We start from the raw sequence: 26660 nt of genomic DNA on the forward strand, positions 1-26660 counted from the left end.
TGTGTGTTTGAGGTTTATGGGCGCTAAACAGTGTGGTCATCAGCGCCCATGTCTAATCAAGTACATCTGTTTGTGCACCTACTGCACTTTGCTGGGAACTTGTTCATTTAGCAAGACACTGCACTGCTTCGTCAATCCAAAATTGTGCCAGGAATACTCTACGGACATGATGGTACTTGAATGATCTACCAGGGCACCAAGGGAGCACATCTTGGATGCCCTCAAGTAAGAGATATGTGCTTGGCTCCAGCTACAAGCAATCTCCATGAGATGCAGCTGGCATCTGAGCAGTTATGGGTCAAGGTGGCTGTACATCTATACACCAATAGCCATCAAATGGAGGATACTTTTCATATGGTTTCCCCTCTTTCCTGTTCCATTTGTGAATGATGCATGGGGAGAAAAAGTCTTGGTAAGACTCCATATGAACCCAAATTTCCTGATTTTTCCATCACGGTGATAGTCATGGTTCTATGTGGGTAGAAGGAATATGTTTTTTGACTTTCTTTGGAATGTAAGCTGTTGGAAGATTAACTGTAAATCTCTCATGATGTCTAATACCTCTCCTGTAGTGTTTGCCACTAACATTTGATCATCGTATCTGTGAGTCTCTCACACTTCCTAAATGAATCGGTTAGAAAATGCACTGCTCTTCTTTGAACCTTCACCTCCCATATTAACCCTACCTAGTAAGGTCCGGACTGGCTATCAACACTCACAGTCAGAGTAAAGAGACACTGTCAACAACAAAAAATCATTAAAATAAAACATTTTTTGAAAGTAATTAATTTAATTTATACTATATACAAAGAACATAAAGTGCAAGCACTTAATAGACCATGCTGCACAAAGTAAGTAATTTTTTCTGAAATTTATCAGTTCTCATTGTAGATAAGAGATGCTAACCATGTGAGCACATATGCTCTTACTCAGCTCAAACAAAAATGTTGGCAACATGAGATAACGGACTGCATGTAGATGCATTTGAAGACAATGCCTTTTTCATATAGCCATTTTTCTTCATAACTCACCATCTACCCCACTTGGTTTACCTGTTGAAGTTCATTCCAGTGATCACAGTCCACAGAACATAGCATCTGGATTTTCTTCTCACATAAATGTCTTGATAAACTTCTTCCTTACGTCTGTATGAAGATGACTGTTTGTTAATAGATAATTTTTATTTATGAAAACTTGTTTGAACAATTGGATTCTTCTTTTCACATTCAGTAGATTGTTGTTGCCATCAGTAGTAGAATTCATTGCTTTTGAGTTGTAGCTCCTATCTTAATGTTTGCTCTCAGTCACCTAACCAGCTTGCTTGTAAAAGTAAGTTTAGTTTTATTTGAAGGGTGATCATAATGGCACACTTTGCTTTTGAGAAAATGACAGTTCAGTTCACTTTATGGTCATCCAGATTTAGGCTTCCCACAGTTTCCTTGAATTATTTAAGGCAAATGTTGGAATGGTTCCCTTGACTAGGATTAGACCATTTATGTTAGACATTCTTTTTCATACAATATTTGTTCCCTTCCAGATGAGCCTGTTGTCAATGAGATATTAAACCCCGATTTCCCTTATCCCTAGCTTATAGTTGTCCAAGATACCAATCAAGATTCTGGACATAAAATTCATGTCCTTAACTGAATCAGATAAGATTACAATATTTCCATGTAAGTATCATAATCAAGTCCAAATCTGATTGCAGGGATGTGAATGAAGCACAACACTTCAAATTGTAAGCATGTTTATTACTGACATGAATGTACAGCCAGAATGGAACTGACCTCCTGGACAGTGTGTGCAGCTATTTAGAGAAACATCAAATGTTCCACAATACCGTTAGTTATACAAATGTAGAACCTACCAGAATGTACAAACATTACAAGCATAAGATATTTCTAGAACTTTCAAGATATGATAAAATCTAAGTAACAAATAACTGCTAGTGACTAGGTTTGAACTGGCGACCTGCAATATACCAGTGAGTGATGCTAACCAATATGACACAGTGCATATACCACAACTTGTGCCATTGCTCTCTTCCCAGAGAAACAGTGACCCACTATTTCAGAATTTCTCTTCAGAGCTGACTACAGATCTTGTCAGTTGTCTTCTGTGTGGCAGTGCTAGTTGATTTTTTCATTTGACTGTGTTGTTACATCCTCTTCACTACAATGAACATCAATCTTTCAGTGAGCCTTCAGTTTCCTTGAACCTCCCATCATCGATCTGTGCCTCTGGACTGTAGTAGGACTTCATATGGAACACTTGGATGACATCTCTGCACTTTTGTCTTCTTGATGAAAGGTCATAACCCTCGAACTTCATACATGATGTCAGACAGTTGGCAAAAGATATGATATGGCCCAGTGTAGAGCTTTAGTAACTTTCCCTATTGTCTCACTTACCACACAGGTCTAAAAATCCATACCAAGTCTCCTGAGTGGTATCTCACTGGCTGGTACTTGGTCTTCCTCCTGGACATCCAGTGTCTGTATTGAGCCAGCTGCTTTGCGTCTTTGGTCTTGGCAATGAGATGTTTCACACAGTCATTGTTAGTATCATCCAGGTGAAATGAGAATAGTGTATCTACTGTTGTTTTGGCCTCATGACCATGCAGCAGAAAGAACATTGTGAAGCCTGTAGTGTCTAGCTTCAACATCTCTGACCAAATGTCGCTACGGGTAATATTGTATTGCGATCTCCTTGTTTGACATTAACATATATCAAGAGCATATCTGCCAATGTCTTATTAAAATGAGGCCCTTCATCTGTGGGTGGTAGGCAGTTACCCAGTGGGCGATATTACCTCTAAGACTAGTCTAACTGTAAAATGTTTCCACAGCCAGAGATCATCGCATGGGGTGCTCTGTACTTCAAAATGATGTCTTCTACAAGGAAATACGTGATTTCTGGAGCTTTAGCAATAGTATAGCAAGTGAGGTAATCCATTTAGAGTATTACTCACTGCTACCTGTTTGTTTTGAGAACCTCTCCAAGAGATCAATTCCAATTCAGTGAAATGGGATTGCTTCAGGAGGGATTGATACCAGATGCCTTGGTGGTAATTGTGGCATGTGCTCCCCTCGTGAACATTTCTTAACAGTGGTTCACATACTGTCAATGGATTGGCAGAGACCTGGCCAGTGATATCTTTGTCATCCTGTCTAAAGTTTTCAAAAATCACAGGTGGCCAGATGTTGGAGTGTCATGGAAATAGTTCATGATATCTGGCTATAGATAACCCAAGATGTCCAGTAAAAATTCCTGGTTCACCACAATAAATACAGTGAGAACTTGTCAGCAGCCCAAAAAGCTGCACAGCACTCTTTCTCAGTTGCAGAGTAGTTCATTTCAAACTTGGGGAGCATCCTGGAAGCATAAACTATCATCTTTTCAGTACCTTCCTGAATAAGGCGTCTTTTCCAATCAGCTTTACAAACTCCAGTTTGCCAGTGGCCCATCTGCATGTCCTTGGATTAGAAATACTTTGCTCCTTCCAAGCAATCTAGGTGTCATCAATGTGTCACAATGGACTGACAGTTTTCTTTGTGGTTTTGTTCAGTGATCAATAGTTGACACAGAAATGCTACGTGCCATTCTTTCTTCACAAGGGCAAAAAGAGAGGATCAAGGTCTCTTCAAAAGTTCAATGAAGTTATCTTGTAGTACCTTCTCCACTTCCTCCTGCATTAACCACTGTCCAGCTGGCAACACTCTATGCAAGTGCTGGCTAATTGGTGGAAGGTCCTGGGTGTTTTACCATGGACCACTTGGGCGGTGTCTTTTCCTCTCCATGTATGAAGGCATACAAAGTGTAGTGGTAGTGGAGCACGATTCTTCTTCAGTGACAATAAGTGCTCTTCCTAGACTTGTTTGGCTGTCCGTATGCACATACCTTTAGGGATGAGTTTTGGTTCCTCATGACCCTCATGACAATTAATGATGTGAAGCATCTTAACAATACTTATGATCATTGCTGATATTTGACCTGAGCCATAGGAGCCTTTAGCAATCAAAGAAAGATTCACAGTTTAACTGAGTATCTCAATTGATGACTGGAACTCACCTTGTTGGTGATGGTGGAATAATGTCTTCAGTGGCAAAAAACTGACCAGAACAATTTTTATAACGTGTGCTTGTTGAGATAGCTCCATCAGTCTGGAGCTCTGATCTTCTACAGTCTACAGGTGCTTGTGATGCCTGCAGGAAGCCTCACCTGAGAACAACACTATGATTAATACTTATTCTTCCAATACATAACCCTATTGGCTGGACATATTTTCCATTTGTGACTTTTGGCACAATCACTTTAGTATCAGAAAACATAGTCTTCTTTGACACAGGATGAATGGCTTCCGACATTACAGAAAAGAAAGCCCCGAACTTGACTAGCATCCAGTCCGGTTGCACATTGATAACGATGTCAGTGACATTTCCTGACACCTTGGTGAGTGCCATCCATGGAGGATTTGCATCTGTGGTGGTCACACCTCCTTAGATGGTTGCCTCACCTAGTTTTCTTGAAGTAGATAGCTAGTCTGAGTGGCTGGTAGCTCTGTAAGATGATTGGAAGAGCTGCTGCAAGTGGCATGTAGGGAAGTGACCTCATCCAGGGTACAGTGATGGGATTTGTCCCATACAGTGACAATAATTAGCCTGCAGCATGAATAGAACTGTTGTGATGGCCGATATCTGACACAGTGTAGTAGTCACCAATAACTCGCCTTCTTTCTTTGCAGTAGTGTACAATGTGTCAAGGGTTTCCACAGTGGAAAAACACAAGTGTGTTGTCCTCTATCCTCCAAATGAGTGTTCTTATGTGGGGCATTCTACTTCATGTAGGAGTTCATCGTATCTGCATTGGTCTAGTGCTGCGGCATAAGTCTGGGTTGACAGAGTCCATTCTCCCTACCAGTATGTTCGATTGGTGACACCTCTTTCATCCAAGTCTTTTTTTCTTTTTTGTTTTTCTTGATGTGCTGGTACCACCTGATGAATTCCTCTGTCATGGTGAGGTACTTTACCAGAAGAGTTTGGTGTATGTCTTCTCTCATCCCTTTCATCAAGTGAGAGTTTTCTCAGCTTCTATCATATTGGGATTCATGACATGGCACAGGCCCAAAACATTCTGTGTGTACGACTGTTGTTTCTCTGTAACATTGGACCCAGTTCTCTTGCTAAGTGAACTTGCTGCCAATTGTTGCCAAACCTTATCTTTGGTTCAGATTGGAATTGTCCCACCTGTTGCACTTCTCTTCATCATTCTCAAAGCACTGCTGGATTGTGCGATCCAAGTGAAAGTACATGTCTGCAAACACATCATATCATTCTATCTGTCATATTTACTCACAACCCGGTTGAATGCTTTCAGTCATTTCGTTGGGTCCTGACCAGCATCTTCGGAAAACAATGCTGGCTGCCTGATGTACAGCTGGTTTACTGCTGGTTTGAAATTCACCTGTTCCTGAATATATGGATCTTAGGATGATGAACTGCTTGTATTCTGGTTCCTGTCCACATATGCAATGGTTCTTATGCTGCCTTTTTTGGAGATATGGTGATATAGATATCATATCAAAACCACAATCAAGTCCAAATCTGAAGGCAGGGTTCTCAATGAAGCACTGTACTTAGAACTGACATGAGCATACAGCCAGAATTGAACTGACCTGCTGGACAGAGAGTGCAGCTATTTATACAAACACTGAATATTTCATAATAAACAAATATATAACCTTCTAGAAATGACAAACTCTAAATAACAAATAACTGCTGGTGATTGGGTTTGAACTGGCTACTTGTAGCATGCCAGCAAGTGACTTTAACTGCTATGCCACACTGGATGCACCACAGCTCGTGGCTTAATCACATTCAAATCTAGTGCAATGTATTTATTTACCATTAATTTTGTTCCTTTTATGTCATTGCTCATTGTTTCTATACTATTCACTATAAATGAATTAAATAAAAAGGGAGAAGGGGTAATCCTCACCTAGTGCTTCTTCTTGATTTCTAGCCTCATTGAGTGAATGACCACTTATGTATGGTACTTTAGTTTTGATGTACATGGAGAATCAATCTTCTATTTCTCCAATGTACATCTGTGTCTGTGATTTAATTAGCATCCTTTAGAGTCTCCTTACTATGGTTCCATGAAGGAAAAGTATATTTAATATTAGCTTCCAATTTTGTTTGATTCCCTAAATACTAACTTACAATCTGTTGAATCAAGAGCCTTTTTTTGGTCAATGAATGTTCCATATGTTCTAGGCATATCACAGTTGTTATTTCTAGAATAATTCATAATTCATGCTCCTTTTCTTTCCTTAAGTCCAAATTGATCTGGTTAATCTTAGTTTTTAATGTCTTTTTTTACCGTTATGTAGAATTTTTGAAGCATAGAATAGCGAATTGTGAATTTTGGTTTATTAGTCTTAATCTAAATCATTTAATTCAGGTACAGGATACACATCAAAATTGTGGTAAAACTTTGCCATAAACATAAAACAACTGATTTTAGTAATGGCATCAAAATAATAATAATAATAATAATCAGTATGGGGTTTGTCAACCCCCATCTGTCATGTCCCCAGGTGGATGATAGGTGAATGTGCAGCAGATATGCATGGTAGGTGGGAAATGAAATACCACCCACAGACCAAATAGACAACAAAAATCCATGTTGCATCTGACTTTGATTAAGGGGTAGTATAGTCAGCATCTGTTCCCAGGAGATGTGGCTGTAAATATCCTCCAGGAACTCACAAGCCCTGGTTCTACATGGCTAGCAAAAGCCAGAAAGTTGATGGCAAGCAAAATGTGTCTCTTAGAGTAAAGACAGAATTACTCCAGGTAAACAATCCACCCATTCCAAAGTGGCAAGCATTCAGATTCTAAGGAACTTGGGCTTAAGTGAGAGAGTAAGTTGGATGCTCTGGTAAAATTCCATGAAAAGCACACACTTACAAGGCCACTTTCAGTATACCGACATTCATTCAAGCAGGAAAATTGAAAACCACACTATCTCTCAACAGAACTCTCGAAGCAGAAAACCAAATTCTTGCCCTGCAAGAAATGCACTTGACAACTTCAGAAACAATAGACCACAATAATTACAGAATCTTCAAAGGTGGAACAAACAAGGAAATTGGCTAAGGATCAGCACTATTTGCCATTTTTCTCCATTGTAGACATAAGAGTTCTGGATTCAGTAAAAGATATGAAAAACATGAACAACTGACTTATGGCTATAAGAATCACACTCACAAACAAAACCTACATCTTTATTCATGTACATTCACCAACAAATGATGACAATAAAAAAATCCTGAGGAAACAAAAAGATTCTGGGAAGAATTTGAAACAGAATGGCCAAAATTCCAAAAGATGATGTGAAAATTCTACTCAGTGGTTTTAATCCCAAATTGGCAGGGAACACAAATACAAGAGGACAGTGGGAGACTATCCTGCTCACAAGTTCACCAATAAGAATGGTGACTGACTCACTGAGTTATGCCAACAAAACAACCTAAAAATTATGTCAACCTCACTTCAGAAAAAGCCTGAAAAATAAAAAAGCTTCATGATTACCCATACATCATTTAGAAGAATTTCAGATTGATCATGTGACAGTATCAAACGATTACCAAAAAGAAATTCATGGTTTCCAAGTACACAGAGTTGCAAACTACGATTCAGATCATTATTTATCCAGAATCAAAATTAAATTCACAACTGAAAGAAAATTCAACAGGAAAACACTGTTGATCTCAAAATTTTATTACACAAAATCAAAGACTCTAAAATAACAGAAAAATAAGAACAGTCTACAGAAGACTGGGAGAAATTTCAGACTAAAATCTTCAGAACAGTGAAAGACGCAATTCTTCTTCACAACTACCCAAAACAACCTTCATAGAATCAAAAATGTAAGAATGCATTAGAAGAAGGAAAGAAAGAAAAAAAGCATTTCAAAATTACAATTGCAACAAGTCAAGAAGAAACGCAGAAGAAATTCCTCAAAGTTTGCAAGCAAACATCCAAGATTTTAAGACAAAGTAAATGAAAATATGTCAATGACGAACTGGAGTCAATTGAAGACAACTTCAAAAATTATAAAACACATAATTTCTACAAGACCTTTCTGAACCAGATCAAAGGGTGCCCACCACAGTACCTCTGCAAAATGCTGTCAGCTTGTATCTTGAATAGAGCACAAAAGCAATTAGAACCCAAATTAGCAGAATAAGATGGTAAATTAGCCTTGACAAATACAGAAAATTGCCAAGAACTAGCCACATATTCTTCACAACTTTTAAATTGCCCAGAATCCACAGAAAGATTCCTGAAAATACATCCATAAATCACAACAGAAAAATTTGTCACCACCAACACAAGAAGAAGTTTATTTACACATCAAGAAACATAAAAACAACCAGGCATTAGGGGAGGATGGAGCTGTAGCTGAACTCTTGCAAAATTTAGGCCCAAACTCACTCAAAGAAATTACACAAATAATCTGAAACATTTAGCAAACCAAAAAAATCCCCAATGACTGGAAAATTCCTCTAATCCATCCACCGCAAGAAAAAGGAACAAAGCTGATGTAAACAACTGTAGAGGGATCTCTCTCTTACCAGTCAGCTACAAAATCCTGTCAGCTTGTATCTTGAGTAGAGCACTAAAGCAATTAGAACTCCACTTAGCAGAATAACAAGCAGGATTCAAGACTAAAAAGGTCATGCCCAGGACAAAATTTTGGCCCCAAAACCATACTCAAAATGCGAACCCTCAGACAAAAATCTCTAGTATGCATATTTGTAGTTTTCAAAAAGGCTTACGACTTGGTAGACAGGCCATCACTAATCCAAGTTTTAGAAGATATTCCAAAACATTAAAATTGATCAAACAAACACTAATTGGGATGAAGTCTGAAATAAAACTAACGTGAGAGATCTCATCTACATCTGCGTCCACATAGATACTCCACAGGCCACCATATGGTGCATGGTACCCTCTTCCACTACTAGTCGTTTCCTTTCCTACTCCACTCACGAATAGAGCGAGGGAAAAATGACTGTCTATATGCCTCTGTATAAGCCCTATTTCTCATATCTTACCTTCATTATCCTTATGTGCAATGTATGTTGGAGGAAGTAGAATCATTCTGCAGTCAGCTTCAGATGCAGGTAGTCTACATTTTGTCAGAATGTTCATCAAAAATAAAAATCACCTTCCTGCAGGGATTCCCATTTGAGTTCCTGAAGCATCTCCACAACACTTGTATGTTGTTAGAATTTACCAAAAACAAATCCAGCAGCCAGTCTCTGAATTGCATTGATGTCTTCCCTTAATCTGAGTTGGTACCAATCTCAAACAGTCAAGCAGTACTCAAGAACAGGTTGCATTAGTGCGGTCTCCTTTAAGGATGAACTGCACTTTCCTAAAATTCTTCCCAATAAATTTCAGAACCCTTTGGCATTCGAACAGGTGTGAGACAAGGAGATGGACTCTCCGATTCAGTTCAATGTTGTCCTAGAGAAGATTATGGAACAAACTGAAAAAGAACTCCAGAAACTTGGATTTTCGAAGCCAGTCCTACTGGGCTTTTCCAAAATCAACCTCTATATGCCATACCACTACATGCCATTTGAGGATGTTCTGGCAATACTTAGAGATGACAAAGAGACGGCTGTCAAATAGCTTGATATACTTAAAGAATATGGAGAAAGTGTAGGGGCGACAGATCATTTGAGGAAACTGAATTCTTATGTTCAAAAACAGAAATCATGAGCCTAAAAACAAAACACAGTAAAATCAACAGGGTCCTGTACTTTAAATACCTCAGAGAATTTGTCACACCCAACAGGCTTTGGAAAAACAGACAGACGTACATTCAGCACTAAAACACTGTCATATAACAAATATCCTCTACGCAAGTGAAATACTGACACGTAACAAAAAACCTGAACTTGAAGAAATCATAAAAGAAGACTGAATGATCATCAGGAAAATTTTAGGAGCAAGATATACTGGTACTGAAGACAGTTACCGGCTACAATCAATCACAACAACAGGAAAGTTTTCAAACCCTGAAATTGACATTAAGAAAAGGCAAATGAAATTCCATGGTCATCTAAACAGACTACCACAAAAGTGATTGCCAAAAGGATAACAGACTACATAATATCACTTAAGAACTCCATGCCCTGCCTAAATGAAATTCAAAAGGATCTAAAAAACACAAACATAAGACCAACCGATGTTTTAGAAAGACACACCTTCAGGCACAAAGTAGATAAATGGGAAGTTACATTAAAGCAGTAATTTTTGAGAACATTCCCCATAGAGAACAATGGTTTTTCTTTGTACTTTAAAATGAACATAAACAATCTTGACTGCAAGAAACTTTTATTTTTGTGGTTGATGCTCGTGGAGTTCATAGCACCTGCTCCGTGCTCTGCCACAGCCTACCATCGTGGTATGAGTTCTGAAGATGGTCAGTAACTGACTGAAACTGTTAACCACAAAAATAAAGGATTCTTGCGGTCAAGGCTGTTAGTGCTCATTTTAAATTACATCAAAGCAACCAAAACGAAAACAGTACAGACCAAAGTGGTTGTAAGAATGTAAACAAACCTTCTTGGAAAGACTGAAAGCCTACTGGAACCACAATAAGTATATAAAGAAAAGTTGATTGAGTTATTTGCTTAATGTCTTCCATTTATTGGGGGAATTCATAACAACAACAACAACAACAATAATAATAATAATAATAATAATAAAATAATAATAATAATAATAACAATACAATTTTGTTACACACACACACACACACACACACACACACACACAAGCAAACACAAAATAAAATAGTAGAATTTCTGCCACAGAATCCCTAACTACATGTTAAATATGTTTTTGTCCATTAATTTATTATTCAATGACATCACTGTATACTGTGGAAGCTATGCATATAATTTAAACGGCTGTGTCAGTAGCAAGAAATCCTTTTTATTTATCATGTTGTAAGGTGATTAAAATGATTCTCCTCAAATAATTTTTGTCTGCTGAGTAAGAATTTTATTATTTAGTAAAGGTGTATGAAGGGAACAGTGAGGATTTATAGTTTCTGAAATAATGGGTGAAATGACTCTTTCTGATGTACAGGTACACTTGTACCTGATAATTTTCTTCAGCAGTTTCAGCAATTGTGACACACTATCTGAACTTCAAAAGAAAATTGTACCATACTTAATGGCAGATTCAAAATAACTATGATATTCTATTTTTTGTGTACTCGTGTCAGTAGATTTTGCTACTATTTGTATTGCAAATGCAAAATTGCTTAATTCTTTGGTAGGAAGTCAGTATGTGTATTCAGCTTGAGCTCTTGTTCACATTTAGTCTAAGGAACTTGTTCACTTGGACTTCTTCCATAAGGTGATTTTATGTTGTATTTATTGCATGGCTATAATCTACTTTAATCTTAGATATTTCATGACTAATAACTCTAATAACTAACTATCATTTGAAAATGGACCACACTGCCTTTGTCTTACTTTTATGTTGTAGAATGAACTTACTGTTTGCCATTTGTTTGGCTGCCTTCACAACACGTTACATATAGTTTTCTTATGTGTTAACACACTGAGTAAAATGCTTATTTTTATTGTATTTTAGTTCATTGTGGAGTTGCCTCTTCTGGATACTAGCAATTTTCATATCTTGAGTTATTCATTAAGTTTACTAGTCATTTGGTTACATTTGGTTCTAACTGAATAACTTTCATTAAAAATTTCAACAAAGGTACTCAAAGATTTGTCAGAACTACTAGTACTTGAAATACAGCTGCCTAGTATCACTGTTCGTATTTTGAATAGCTTTATTGGAATTTCCTTTCATAAGAATAATAGTTACTCTAATTTTTTGGAGCACCACATTTACTATTTTATTTTTGGAGTCTACACACATAACCCTGTATAGCTGTTCGTGTCTGGAAATAAGAAACAAGCTACCCACAATTCTTCCCACCTCCCAAAGTGAGATTCCACTGCCCTCAAAATCTACAAAATAACCTCACCCTTCATTATGTGGCACCTACTTCTAACCCTTGGTACATGGGTCATACAGAAGCCACAGAGGAAGACCTGTCCTATGTATCCATCCAGTATATTGCATTACAGTCCTGCCATACATATGTACTATTCAATCATATAAAAGCAATCATATCACATACTAGATCTGCTGTAATGATAACAAAGCCTTTTATGTGAGCATGGTCACCAATTATGTGTCTACCTGAATCAACCAAGAGGATATATGATCATCCCGTTGAACACAACATGCTTGACTTCAGTGGCTGCTTCATGACCTGTGCCATCTGGTTCCTCCCCCTCCCCTCCCCCCTCCTCAACAGATTGGATTTGTCCTCATAACACATCCTTCCCTCCTGCAGTCCTTCTGGCTCCAATCTCTACTAGATACTGCCCCACACTCCAATGTATCCTGATCTCCAGCCCTTGCCCTGTCCCCTCTTCACTCACATCCTCCTCTCTGTAGTCTCCCGGTTCCTCTGTTCTACTGTTCGCTCACTCCTTCTCAGTCCAGTCCTCCACAATGCTGTGCCCCACGGCAAGCTCACTGATGTCGCTTACCTCTCCCTCCTAACCGATGTCAGGCTTCCCCACAACCCAGTCTCCCACCCTGAATCTCTTTTCTCCCCTTTCCCACTCCACCAGACACAAACCTCCACTTCAGGTGGTCTGATGTGCCATGAAAAAATTAAGTGTGTGTCGAAAGGACAGGCAAATGGGAAATGGAGGTGGTGTCTTTGTTGCAGTAGATGAGAAACTCAAATCCACTCAGATAGAAATTGAAACTGCATGTGAGATTATTTGGGCAAGACTCAGTAGCAGGAGTGGGCATAAAGTGATAATTGGATCCTTTTATTCCCCACCAGATTGATCTCCTGTAGAGAGAACCTCAGTTCACCTTACTTAAGTTCTCAGATCATACTGTAATCATCAGTGGAGACTTTAATCACCCAACAATCAACTGGAAAATTGCAGTTCTGTTAATGGTGGATGTAGTAAGACATCCTCTGAAACATGTCTACGTGCTTTCTCTGAAAACTATCTGGAACAGATAATTTGGAACCCCACTCATGATGGGAATATATTATATTTAATGTCAACAAACAGACCTGCCCTTTTTGAGGATTTGAACATCGAAACTGGTATCAGTGACCATGATGTGGCTGTGGCAACAATGATAACAATGATTACCAAGGTACAAAGGGCAACTAAAACAAGCAGAAAGATTTATATGTTCAGTAAACTAGATAAAAAATCAGTAATGTCATATCTAAATGGGGAACTTGAAACTTTCAGCACAGGGCAGGAGAGTGTAGAGGAACTACAGCTCAAGTTTAAAACAATAATTGATCATGTACGGGATAGATGTGTACCCAGTAGAACAATTTATAATGACAGGGCCCTCCATGGTATACAATCACTGTAAATAAGTCGCTAAAGAAACAAATGCTACTAATAGCAATGCATGAAACCTTCAGTGACTACTGTAGCAGAGTATTGTCAAATAATATTTCACAAAACTCAAAGAAATTCTGGTCCTATGTAAAGGCTGATATGCCACCAAAGTTAGAGTCCAGTCCCTAATGAATGAGAAAGGAACTGAAATTGCAGATAACAAAGAAAAAGCTGAAACATTTATCTCGGGTTTCAAGCGTTTCTTTACAAAGAAAAAAACAGGAAGGTTGTCCCTATTTAATCCTTGTGCCGCTGAAAAGATGAGTGAAATAAATATTAGTGTCAGCAGTTTTGAGAAACAGTTGTAATTCTTAAAACTGAACAAAGCTCCAGGGCCCAATTGAATCCCTATCAGATTCTATACTGAATTTGTGGGTGAACTAGCCCCTCTTCTAACTATAATCTATCATATATCCCTTGTGTAAAAAATCATCTCCAGTTCTTGGAAAAAAGCACAGGTCACACCTGTCTGCAAGAAGGGTAGTAGAAGTAATCCACAAAACTACTGTCTAGTATCCTTGACATTGATTTGTTGCAGAATCACAGAACACATTCTAACCTCAACATAATGCAGTATCTCAAACAGAATGACCTCTTCCGTGCCAACCACCATGGATTCCAAAAACATTGATCATATGAAACCGAACTTGCACTTTTCTCACATGACCTACTGAAAGCTTTGGATCAAGGCAGGCAGGTAGATGCAGTATTTCTTGGCATCAAGTGAAATTTGTAACTGGATTGAGCACTTTTTGGTAGGAGAACACAGCATGTTATCTAGGATGGAGATTCATTGTCAGATCTAGAAGTAATGTAGGGTGTGCCCCAAAGAAGTGTGTTGGGACCTTTGCTGATCATGCTGTATATTAATGACCTTTCAGACAATATGAATAGTAAAGACAGACTTTTTGCAGGTGATGCAGTTATCTATAATATAGTACTACCTGAAAGAAGCTGCATAAATATTCAGTCAGATCTTGATAAGATTTCAGAATGGTGCAAAGAATGGCAACTTTCTTCAAATGTCCAGAAATGCAAAATTGTGCACTTCACAAAACAAAAACAAAAAAACCCATAGTATCCTATGACTAAAATACCAATGTGTCAATGTTGGAATCAGGTAAATCATACAAATACCTGGTGTAACACTTTGTAAGATTGAAATGGAATAATCTCATAGGTTCAGTCATGGGTAAAGCAGGTGGTAGACTTTGGGAAAGGCAATCAGTGTACAAAGGAGAGTGCTTACAATGCACTCGTGTGACTGGTTCTAAAATATTGCTCAACTGTGTGGGACTACCAGGACTAACAGAGGATATTGAAAGTATACAGATAAGGGCAGCACAAATGGTCACAGGTTTGTTTGATCCATGGGAGAGTGTCACAGGGACACTGAAGAAACAGAACTGGCAGACCCTTGAAGATGGACAAAACTATCCCAAGAAAGCCTGCTAACAAAATTTCAAGAACTGGCTTTAAATGACGATCCTAGCAATATACTACAAGCCCCTGTGTGTTGCTGACATGTGGATTATGAGGATGAGATTAGAAAAATTACAGCATGCACAGAGGCATTCAAACAATCATTCTTCCTGTATTCCATATGTGAATGGAGTGGGAATAAACCCTAATAACTGATAAGACTGGGACATACCTTGTGCCATGCACTTCACAGAGGTTTGCAGAGTGTAGATGTAAATGTAGACAATGTAATCAGGTGTGTGTGTGGGGGGAGGGGGGGGGGGGGGAGTGTTCTGTGCAACTGTGGCTGGATATAGCGCTCATGTGGGTGTGAAGTGAGCCTCCTTGTCTGAATGTGTGCGTTTTCTTTTCTGAAAAAGGCTTCAGCCAAAAGCTCAATATGTAACAATTTTTTTGTTGTGCCTGTCTGCAACTCAACATGCAAGCTATCAATTTCATAATATTGTTTACTTGTTTATATTCCATTCTAGGTGTTCAGATAATTTAGATGAGGAGTGTCTAGTAAGAACTGACTTCAGTTTAGCTTTGAATTTCTGTGGATACTAAATTCACTGCCTTTTGTCTACACACAACTTTGCATTACACTGTAGCACTACATTCTGAGCTTTAAGCAATAATGGAAACTACTTTTGGCAATCTATTTCTCTTCCTTGTTTTGTGGTTGTATGTTCACATAACATTGACCATTCTTATTAAACACAGATACCATTAACAAGTAAATATGTAGAGATGTTATGTGTAAGAATACCAAGATATTTGACATTTCATGATCAAGTCACATTATACTATTATTATTATTATTATTATTATTATTATTATTATTATTATTATTATCATTATTATTATTTGTTTTTACTGAAGAATTACTTTACTGATCTGTATTGCATTCCACTATAAATCAATACAGTAAGACAAATCAATGTAGCAAGACAACAGGGAATACAAGTATGAAATATATGCTGATCTGAGTTTTAAACTGATTATAAATGGATTAACTGCATTCTGTTTCTCACTCATTTTGATATAAACGAATTTGACACATGAAATTTCATATAGCATCTGACCATTAACCCTAATTTTGGGACCTGTATCTTAAGGTAATTTAAGTTAAATTACAAATAATATTTAATAAACTATTTCCCATGGAATGGTTATAAACAAGACGTGAAAGATCCTTACTTCTGGCAAAACATATGCTGTGTGACCTGGCTCCATCATTTTGTGAGCATGCCTCACAGACAAACTTAGAGCTGCAAATTGCTTCAAGCTCCTTTAATTTTTTTTTAATTCCACAGAGCGTATTCCCCCATGTTGTCTGACTAATAGCCCAGGAGAAAGGGTGCAGCTCAAATTACATTTGCAGTATGTTCCATGGGCTGAAAGTGAAGAAATGCCCATGGATGTGATACATCTTAGAAAGTATGGTACTGCAGAACACATATTTAACACAAAAATAATGTGCTTAGACTTAATGATCATTTCAAATCTCCTTGAAGTGGTCCTCAAGGATTTGGAACCAGTCAAAAACATCAAAACATACATTTTCATTTACAGAGAAATACAAAAGATTGCTAATATGTGAACCAACTGCTTCTGCTAAGAAACTCATAATTAGAAAAAAAAGAGAAAACCTATTAAAGTGTACTTTATTAGTAATTACACTCCTTATAGTTGCTGACAACATACTGAACATGAGTCTGCCATAATAATGGGCACTCATTGTATAAAAGTAAGTGTCCTTTAACCCTTTTGAGATTAGTTCTTGATCTCTCAGATTTCCTAGGCAAGTCGATTCTTGGTGTGCTTCTGGCTATGTAGCTAAGCTGTTGTTTCAATTTATGCACAATATTGTGATGATTGACCCAGCTTATCCTTCAGGTACTGCAAATTTTGCTGTTATGTGACTCGCTGCCTTGGCTCTAAACTAGTCCAGGCACCAGGTACACATAAAAACAAAACTTGCAGTACCTGAAGAAGACAAATGAGTCACTCATCACAGTACTGTGAATAAACTGGAAACAGCAACTTCACTGCACATCAGAAGCACACCATTAGATTATTTCTTATTTCTAGAGTTGAATTTGTGAACTGAGCTGTTGTTGAAAAAATGGGATAAATTATTTACAAAAAATTTATTTAAGGAATGAATATACTAACAACAATAACAACCACACACGGTTCCTTGAACAGGTTTCTGCAGAACATTCATATGATCAGTAATTCATTTTTCATTCTACTGGACTCAGAAACTTTAGCCTGGCCTGAGGAATTACGTCAAAATATGACAGCATAATATGTAATGGAATGCACCAATGGTGGATGACATCAGAATTGCAAATAATGATTTTTTTAGGCATTTCTGCAGTTCTGTGGTAAGCTTCTTGCTGTTGAATTTACTGTCAAGTCATAAACCCAAGAATTTAATATTGTTAATCTCTTCTATTTCTACATCCTTATATCTGATACATCCATGGGTGGAAATCTCATGCATGTTCTAAAATGTATAAATTGAGTCTTTTTCAATTGTAATGACAATCAAATGGCTGAAAACAGCATATTAGAGCCCATGAATATTTCATAAGCAGAATTTTAGATGTGCTATTTCTCACAATACTTGCATCATCTAGAAACAATTCTTCTTCTTTTTCTTTTAGTGCTCAACCCTGATGTTGGTTCGCAGCAGAGCGCCATTCCTCTCTTCTGTCTGCCTTCTTCATTTCCACGTATGTGTTATGTCCAACAACATTCATGATCTGTTGCACGTATGATATCCTTGGTCGCCCCCCGCCGATTCCTTCCCTCAATAGCTCCTTCAGCTATTGTTCCAATGACGATGTTGTGTCATAGGATGTGACCGAAAAGTTTGTCTCTTCTTGTTTGGATGTGCCTCCAAAGAGATCTGGCTTCCTGTACTCTTCTAAGCACCTCTTCATTTGTTACTTTGTCTCTTCAGCTGATCTTCATCATCCTACTATAGCACCACATCTCCAGGGTCTCTCGCCGTCTTCTCTCTTCTCTTCCAATTGTCCAAGTTTCACATCCGCATATGGCCACACTCAAAACAAAACCTTTCATGATACATTTCCTTATTTTCAGACTGATATTGTTGCTGGTGAGTAAGTTCCTTTTCCAATTAAAATGTGCAAATATAACTAAAGAGAGATCATAAATATTCACTACAGAAGGCAATGGTCCTTAGGTGGAACCCCAAGGAATAGTCTACTGCCATAATAGAAAAACTAGTAGTTGCTTTCACTGCATGCTCACAATATACCTTTTAAATCTTAATAATCCTACGAAGCTGAAGTTACAATATAGAAAGACTATTTATACAAGCAAACTTTGTATAATTTTGATTAATATAGGGACTAATGATGCTGTTTGTTGGTACAGCACTATTTCTGCATCTTTTTTTATTTTGTTTAAAGCAGTGCTACCAGAGGAGATGATGGTGTTTCGGGTAATATTTTTAGTCTAACTTAGTTTTCTATTGCTATGAACAGCATGACACACTAACAATGAGCATAGAACACTGCTCATCCAACCTTGTAAGTGCAGAACAGCAACTTCAGTTGAATCTTAGAAAACCTGTGTTATAATGTTATGGTACAGGAAAAGGTATATGTAACTTTTAACCAAAGACTTTGATTACTACAAATGAACTAGCTGCCAGCTCCTCCTGATACCTCACAATCTTCACAGAGGCACTCACACCATATTGCTGGACTGTCTGACTCATCCCTTGCTCCTCTGACTTCAATAATTGAAGTACTAAAAAAAATTTGCAACTTTCTAACTTTGCATGCATTTTAAAAATTAAATACATATTAGTAAGTGCAAGTGAATGTAGAATAGTTAAAGCTCATTGTTCTTACTTAACATTGAGCTTGCTGATGGTGAAATTCTTTTTTGGCAGTTCATCTAGATGATAGATAATGCCTGCTGTGAAACAGTTGGGTTTTCGCATAGAAATATGAACAATAAAATGGGGAGGGGGGTCATCAGTCTTCTGACTGGTTTGATGCAGCCTGCCTCAAATTCTTCTCCTGTGCAAGCCTCTTCATCTCAGAGTAGCATTTGAAACCTATGTCCACAGTTATCTGCTGGATGTATTCCAATCTCTGTCTTCCTCTACAGTGTTACCCATCTACAGCTTGCTCTAGTACTGTGGAAGTCATTCCCTGATGTCTTAACAGTATCCTGTCATCCTGTCCTTTCCCCTTGTCAGTGTTTTCCACATATTCCATTCCTCTCTCATTCTGTGCAGAATGTCCTAATTCTTCCCTTAACAGTCCACCCAATTTTCAAAATTTGTATGTAGCCCCACATCCCAAATGCTTTGATTGTCTTCTGTTCTGGTTTTGCCAAAGTCCTTGTTTCACTGCCAGACAATGCTGTACTCCAGACGTACATTCTCAGAAATTTCTTCCTCAAATTAAGGCGTACATTTGACACTAGTATACTTCTCTGATAATGACGGTTGAAGTAGAGAAGATATAAAATGTAGACTGGCAATGGCAAGGAAAGCGTTTCTGAAAGTATTTGTATGGAGTGTAGCCATGTATGGAAGTGAAACATGGATGGTAAATAGTTTGGACAAGAAGAGAATAGAAGCTTTCAAAATGTGGTGCTACAGAAGAATGCTGAAGATTAGATGGGTAGATCATATAACTAGTGAGGAGGTATTGAATAGAATTAGGGACAAGAGGAGTTTGTGGCACAACTTGACAAGAAGAAGGGGCCGGTTGGTAGGACATGTTCTGAGGCATCAAGGGATCACCAATTTAGCATTAGAGGGCAGCGTGGAGGGTAAAAATTGTAGAGGGAGACCAAGAGATGAATACACTAGCAGATTCAGAAGGATGTAGGTTGCAGTAAGTACTGGGAGATGAAGAAGCTTGCTCAGGATAAGGTAGCAAGGAGAACTGCATCAAGCCAGTCTCGGACTGAATACCACAACAACAACAACATACTTCTCTTGGCCAGGAATGCCCTTTTTGCAAGTGCTAGTCTACTTTTGATGTCCTCCTTGCTCCATCTGTCATTGGCTATTTTGCTACCTAGGTCGTAGAATTCCTTAACTTTATCTACTTCATGACCATCAATCCTGATGTTAAGTTTCACATTGTTCTCATTTCTGCTAGTTCTCATTACTTTCATCTTTCTTCAATTTACTCTCAGTGCATATTCACTATGTCCATTCCATTCAGCAGATCATGTAATTCTTCTTCACTTTCACTCAGAATAGTAATGTTATCAGCGAATCATATCATTGATATCCTTTCACCTTGAATTTTGTTTCCTCTCCGGGACCCTTCTTTTATTTCCATCATTGCTTCTTCAGTGTACAGATTGAACAGTAGGGGATGTTAAGCTGACATTGCAGTAATTCTCACACTTGTCAGCTCTTTGCAGTCTTTCAAATTATGTGGATGATATTTTTCCGAAAGTCAGATGGTATGTCGCCAGACTCATACATTCTACACACCAACGTGAATAGTCATTTTGTTACCAATTCCCCAATGATTTTAGAAATTCTGATGGAATGTTAATCATTGCTTCTACCTTATTTGATCTTAAGTCCTCCAAAGCTCTCTTAAATTCTGATTCTAATACTGGATCCCCTGTCTCTTCTAAGTCGACTGCTGTTTCTTCTTTTATCACATAAGACAAATCTGCCCCCTCATAGAGGTCTACAATGTATTCTTTCCACCTACGTGCCCTCTCCTCCATATTTAACAGTGGAATTCCCATTGCATTCTTAATGTTACCTTGCTTTTAATTTCACCGAAGGTTTTTTTGACTTTCCTATATGCTGAGTCAGTCCATCCGACAATCATATTTTTCATGCAGCCATTTCATCCTAGCTTCCCTGCACTTCCTATTTATTTCATTCCTCTGCAACTTGTATTTCTGAATTTCCCTGAACATTTTTGTACTTCCTTCTTTCATTGATCAGCTGAAGTATTTCCTCTGTTACCCATGGTTTCTTCACAGTTATCTGCTTTGTACCTATGTTTTACTTTCCTACTTCTGTGACTGCCATTTTTAGAGATGTCCATTCCTCTTCAACTGTATTGCCTTAGAGAACTTCATGCATATCTCGTCATTCCTTAGTACTTCTGCATCCCAATTCTTTGTGTATTGACTCTTCCTGACTGAACTCTTAAACTTCCACCTACTCTTCATAACTACTACATTATGATCTGAGTCTGTATCTGCTCCAGGGTAAGCCTTTTGATCCAGTAACCAGTTTCAGAATCTCAGTCTGATTGGGATGTAATCTAACTGAAATCTTCCGTATCACCTGGCCTTTCCAGTATGCCTCCTCTTCTTGTGATCCTTGAACAGATTATTCACTATTATTAGCTGAAATTTATTACAGAACTCAATTAGTTTTTCTCCTCTCTCATTTCTTGTCCCAAGCCCATATTCTCCTGTAAGCTTTTTTTCTACTCTTTCCCTACAACTGCAGACCAGTCCCCCATGATTATTAGGTTTTTATCTCCCTTTACTTATTGTATTACCCTTTCATCATCTTCATATATTTTCTCTCTCTCTTCATCTTCAGCTTGTGACATTGGCATGTATACCTGAACTATCATTGTCATCGTTGGTTTGCTGTCAATTCTGACAAGAACCACCCTATCATTGAGCTGTTCACAGTAACACACTCTATGCTCTAGCTTCTTTTTCATAATGAATCCTACTCCCATTATACCATTTTCTGCGGCTGTTGACATTACCCTGCGCTCATCTGACGAGAAATCCTTGCCTCCTTTCCATTTCACTTCACTGACCCCTATGATATCTAGAATGAGTCTTTGCATTCCCTTTTCAGATTTTCTAGCTTCCCTTCCACATTCAAGCTTCTGACATTCCATGCCCTGAGTTGTAGAATGTTATCCTTTTATTGCTTATTCAATCTTTGTCTCATGGTCACCTCCCCTGTGGCGGTCCCCTCCCAGAGATCTCAGTTGAGAACTATTCTGGAATCTTTTGCCAATGGAGAGATTATCATGACACTTTTTCAATTAGTGGGCTATATATCCTGTGGATACACATTGTGTCTTTAAGGCAGTGGTTTCCAATGCCTTTTGCACCCTCATGCTGAGAACTTCTTAATGAGCATCAAATCTTTCACTGCATAACAGTCACAGTACAGTACTTGTTCATAATTTTAAAAATTTGTTTACAAAATGAATTTAGAATCCATCACCTCATTCCAACTTCCATTCTGCTATTCCGTAACAGACATACAGAATTCAACAACTTCATGGTCATTCCAGTGTTATACAAATTTCACATACAAGGATGTGCAAATATTGTCAATATAATTGACGATTCTTAATCAAAGAGATACAGACAATTAATATTTCAAAACTAAAGCATTTTTTATCAGTTTTATCTTTTTGAATGAGTTTGGAAAACAATAAGTGTGATCATAATACTGAGTCACAAGGTTCATGACATCAACTTATTACATACTGTGTTCTTCTAAACTTGGAGAGGGTGAAACACCTCTGGACAGAAGCATCAACCATAGCCTCAGAGAACCTTACTTCCAGTGGTATTAGTCCAGTGACACATTGGGAATGCATCTGTAGGGATTGTAAAGTATAGAGAAGAACTAGTGGCAAATCAGGCAATGAGATAGCTCTTGAATTGTAGTCTCTTAATGGTGTGGCATATATAAGCTGACTGCAGTTCATCCAGTTACCAGATGGTAATCATTGTAGGTAATGACTGGAAAACTGTCGGCTGCTTATTACAGCACTCAGCTTATTTCTACAGTATGAGAAAGAGTAATTCGGTGTGGCAACTAAGCTGATATTTAACCTAGTATTACAGGTGTAGCATTCTTATATTATTATTATTATTATTATTATTATTATTATTATTATTATTATTATTTCAAGCACTTATAGTTAAGGTTTTGTCCATTTGATCACTTTTAATCTGTAGCATTAGTTTATAAGTACCGTTTTCTTGCCATAAACTATCATAACAGTTGATACGTGGATGCTGATGCTGACATTAATGTGTGCCTAAACATCAAAATGTAACATAGCTGCCAAAATATTTTTGTTAACTTACTGACTTAGGCAATTACTGACATAGGCAATTCACATTTTAGTCAACTTCTACTTGCTCTAGGATTTTCCTGCTATGCTATACTTACATTACCAAATAACACAAATGGATTAACTCAGTTATTCATTCAGTTTCAAAAGATATACTGCTGATGAAAAATCTTACAGATTTTCAAGAAGTGAAAACCACAGCTGGCACTTGATTAGAAAACTGTTTTAAATTCCAGATCATCTAGTCCAGAGCATTCTTCAGAGACACAGAATGTTGAAGATTTAAGTGCCAATGTAGAAAAACAGGAAGTTGACTCCATGCTGAACAGTGTGGACCAGGAATCAGCAAGTCTGCCTCCACTCCAGGTAATAATTGATAACCCATGTAACTTATTACGAACTTTAGCTTTCACTGTAAATAATAACCTAATTTAATCTGTTTTATCCTACTTATATACTAACACAGAGGCCTGTGTGATTGACTAAATCTTTCAATACTGACGGGTCAGTATGGTGTTCACAACAACAATGCCAATACAGGATTTAGGCAGCATGTAATTTATGGGGTCATTATTCTGCTATGACTGCCATTAAAAATAACTACAAAAGTTTTAATTTCAGTTACATATACATTCTGACTTTTGCAATCTGGCAATTGGATGTAGTAAACTGAGAAACAGTTCAGTTTTCAGAAAAATTCGTGAAATAATCAAGTGAAACTGTCTTCATAAAGACATTGCAATGTACCATCTCATTTCACTGAGAAGTCTAAAAAGTCTCTTCTCTGTCTGCCAATAATTATTTTAAACACTGTGATGCACACTACGGATATGAGATATCACTGAGTGAGGTGATGCAGTAGTTGATGCATTTGACTCAAGCTCAGGTAAGGTGGGTTTGAAATCTTCCCTAAATTGTTTAAGGCTAATTCTGGAATATGTTTTGTGTTGATTGAAACACTCACAGTGGAAGTACAAAAAATTTAGATATCTGAGGAGTACTTTATTTTTGCCATGTGGATTCTGGTTTTCGTGACTGAGAATGTTATGCCGCTCTTAAGAATACATCATCATTAATAAAAGCCTTAGAATGACATTTCATTCAGTGTCTACTATAATTAGAAATCACCCAGATGTGAAGAAAAAATTCATGAGGATGTGTTTTCTGATATCTCAGTGCAGTAGTCACAACAGATAACAAATGAATCATAATTTTATGAAGTAAATGAGTAGTGTGTTTCCATCTCTGTTTTACATTGTCTTTTATTAAACAATGTGTTGGAATAATTTTTAAATATTTTAGATTATGTAATATTATTCAAAGCTATTAAGTGACTTATGAACTCTGTATATTTCAGGTTACCACAAGTCGCACTGACAATACACACCGACTTAGTTTTACATCACTGCAGCCTTTTGTGAGGAACAGTAAAGGATATCGGCCAATTATGTTTAATCCTGGAACTTCCACAAACCATAAAGTTGCTCAAACTGTAAACTGAAGTTAATGTCAGAGTGGACAGCAGGTGTCATAAGAGGCAATAAAATACTATGTTCAATGAATTTGAAAGAGAAAAATAGTTTAACAGTTCAATGAGATTTTCATATGTTTAAAATGTAACAAAATGACTGTAAAATTACAGGAAACTTTTCTTTTATCCAGTCAGATTACAGTTTATCAATAAATGAAGCAGCAAATTATAACACATTCTTCTCAGATAGATAAAGCAATGAGGTGTCCATGTGCTCAAAAGAATTCTGTTGTGTTTGTCATCTACCCCTGCTTCTTCTCTCTCTAAAGTATGCAATGAATCATTTCACTTATTATTATTATGTGACAGTCACACCATTGTTTCCTTTTCCACATAAAAGATTGAATGACAGCTTATGTCCTAGTTTTTGTGGCAAACAAGTGAGTTCAAAGAGCTGTTGTATTTTAATTTTTAATTCTGCCACCAGCTACAATGTTAAGAGTTACATTTGCTCATCTATATATGGTATTTCATATGAAGGAAGCCTTACTGACTGAAATATTATTCCATTTGGTATGTTCATGGCGCTATGGATTCATAAATATCACTGTTAGGCAGCCAAGAATACAGAGACTGCCTTCATCTATTATCTCAAGACGAACATTGTAAATCAGACATCACATGAATTTTCCCTTGTTTTGTTACTGAATAACATTTGCAGTTTAATTTTTTAGAAATAAATTATGCATCAAGAGTTGATTATTGAATGTTGTTAACCTTTTACATCTAATAAAAAATTGAGATATTTTATCTTGTTACACATCTTGAATTATTCATGTTGTAAATAGAACATATCTTATATACTGTAAAAATACTCTCAGTCTGTGACATGTATAGATGTCAGCATGTATAGTGTAAATCAAATACTGTAAAATATAAAACAAGTCTAAAACAAAATTGTAATGTGCATCAGATTTCCTATACAGAGACCCAGGCAATAACGAACAAATCTGCAACAGCAGCTGTGTTTGTTTCCTGTTTTGTTTCATGTTAAAATCCAATGGGACTGAACTGTGGGTGATGGAGTGAGACATTTGAATTAAGGCATTTAACTTACAAATAATAGGAAGTAATGATCAGCTTTTCCATACGATCTATAGATAACTTAAGGAAATACAAGCAAACATTTCTTATAAAAAGAGTCAGACATTCATTCAATTTGCACTAACATCACTTATTCACATTAGCCACAGATACACTACATTCAAGACATATGAAATTTGATTTCCTTATAGGCTAAGGTAAACACAATTCTCATAAGAAATTTTTAGACGCTTTAGAGAAAACATTAAAAGCATGTTTATCCCAACCATACAAATGTTGGTTTTTAACTTTAAAAAGTATCAGAAGGAATCATTCTTAAATGATTTATTTACGATAGAAGACTGTCAGTAATGGAATTACACAATAAGATGTAAATAGAAGAGACTTCTAGCAAACATAACAGCTGACATATAAAATGATTATGTATGCAAAAGCTAACTGAGTTGCCCTTTGCCTTGGAAGCCTCATGAAGTTCTCTACTTAATTCCTGAACAGTTGAGCTTCCTTGAAGTCTTACGTTATTGGGGTATGAGTAAAAAGGAGAACGTAATAAAACAATGGAATTTCCAGGTTGGAACATAACAATATAAGGAAAAGATAGATTGCTACTCACCATAATGATGACATATTGTGTTGCAGACAGGCACAACAAAAAGACAGTTACACATTTAGCTTTTTGCCCAAATCTTCTTCAAAAAAGGAAACACTCATACATTCATTCACAGAAGCAAGTACACCTCACATTCACATGACTGGCATCTCCGGCAGCTCAGACCAGACTGCTACTGCCAAGTAGAACAGAAGCAGCAATCTGGAGAGGGTGGGGAAGGGGCAGGGATAGCATGGTATGAGGGCGGGGGGGGGGGGGGGGGTGCTGTCTGTCAGAGTGTGCAGGAACTAGACTGCCAACAGGCACAGCGTCAGGAGTCTGTGGGATAGTTAGGTGGGGAAGCTGAAATGGGCA

General features: G+C 37.4%; 1 protein-coding gene across 6 annotated transcripts in view; it reads left to right on the forward strand.

Annotated features, from left to right (window-relative positions):
• LOC126266913 (serine/arginine repetitive matrix protein 1-like) overlaps nucleotides 1-25301 on the forward strand; it is a 221392-nt gene extending 196091 nt beyond the window's left edge. For 5 of the 6 annotated variants that reach the window (XM_049971593.1, XM_049971598.1, XM_049971594.1 and 2 more), the window contains 2 exons: nucleotides 23358-23487; nucleotides 24479-25301. In XM_049971593.1, the coding sequence (XP_049827550.1) occupies nucleotides 23358-23487; nucleotides 24479-24622 (274 nt within the window). In that variant the 3' untranslated portion in view covers nucleotides 24623-25301. Of the gene's footprint in view, nucleotides 1-23357; nucleotides 23488-24478 lie in introns of those variants that run through there. The other variant, XR_007548944.1, reaches the window with a different exon arrangement.
• Nucleotides 25302-26660: the final 1359 nt, after the last annotated feature.

This window comes from Schistocerca gregaria, chromosome 4 (genome assembly GCF_023897955.1).
Source record: "Schistocerca gregaria isolate iqSchGreg1 chromosome 4, iqSchGreg1.2, whole genome shotgun sequence".
NCBI classification, from domain to species: domain Eukaryota; kingdom Metazoa; phylum Arthropoda; class Insecta; order Orthoptera; family Acrididae; genus Schistocerca; species Schistocerca gregaria.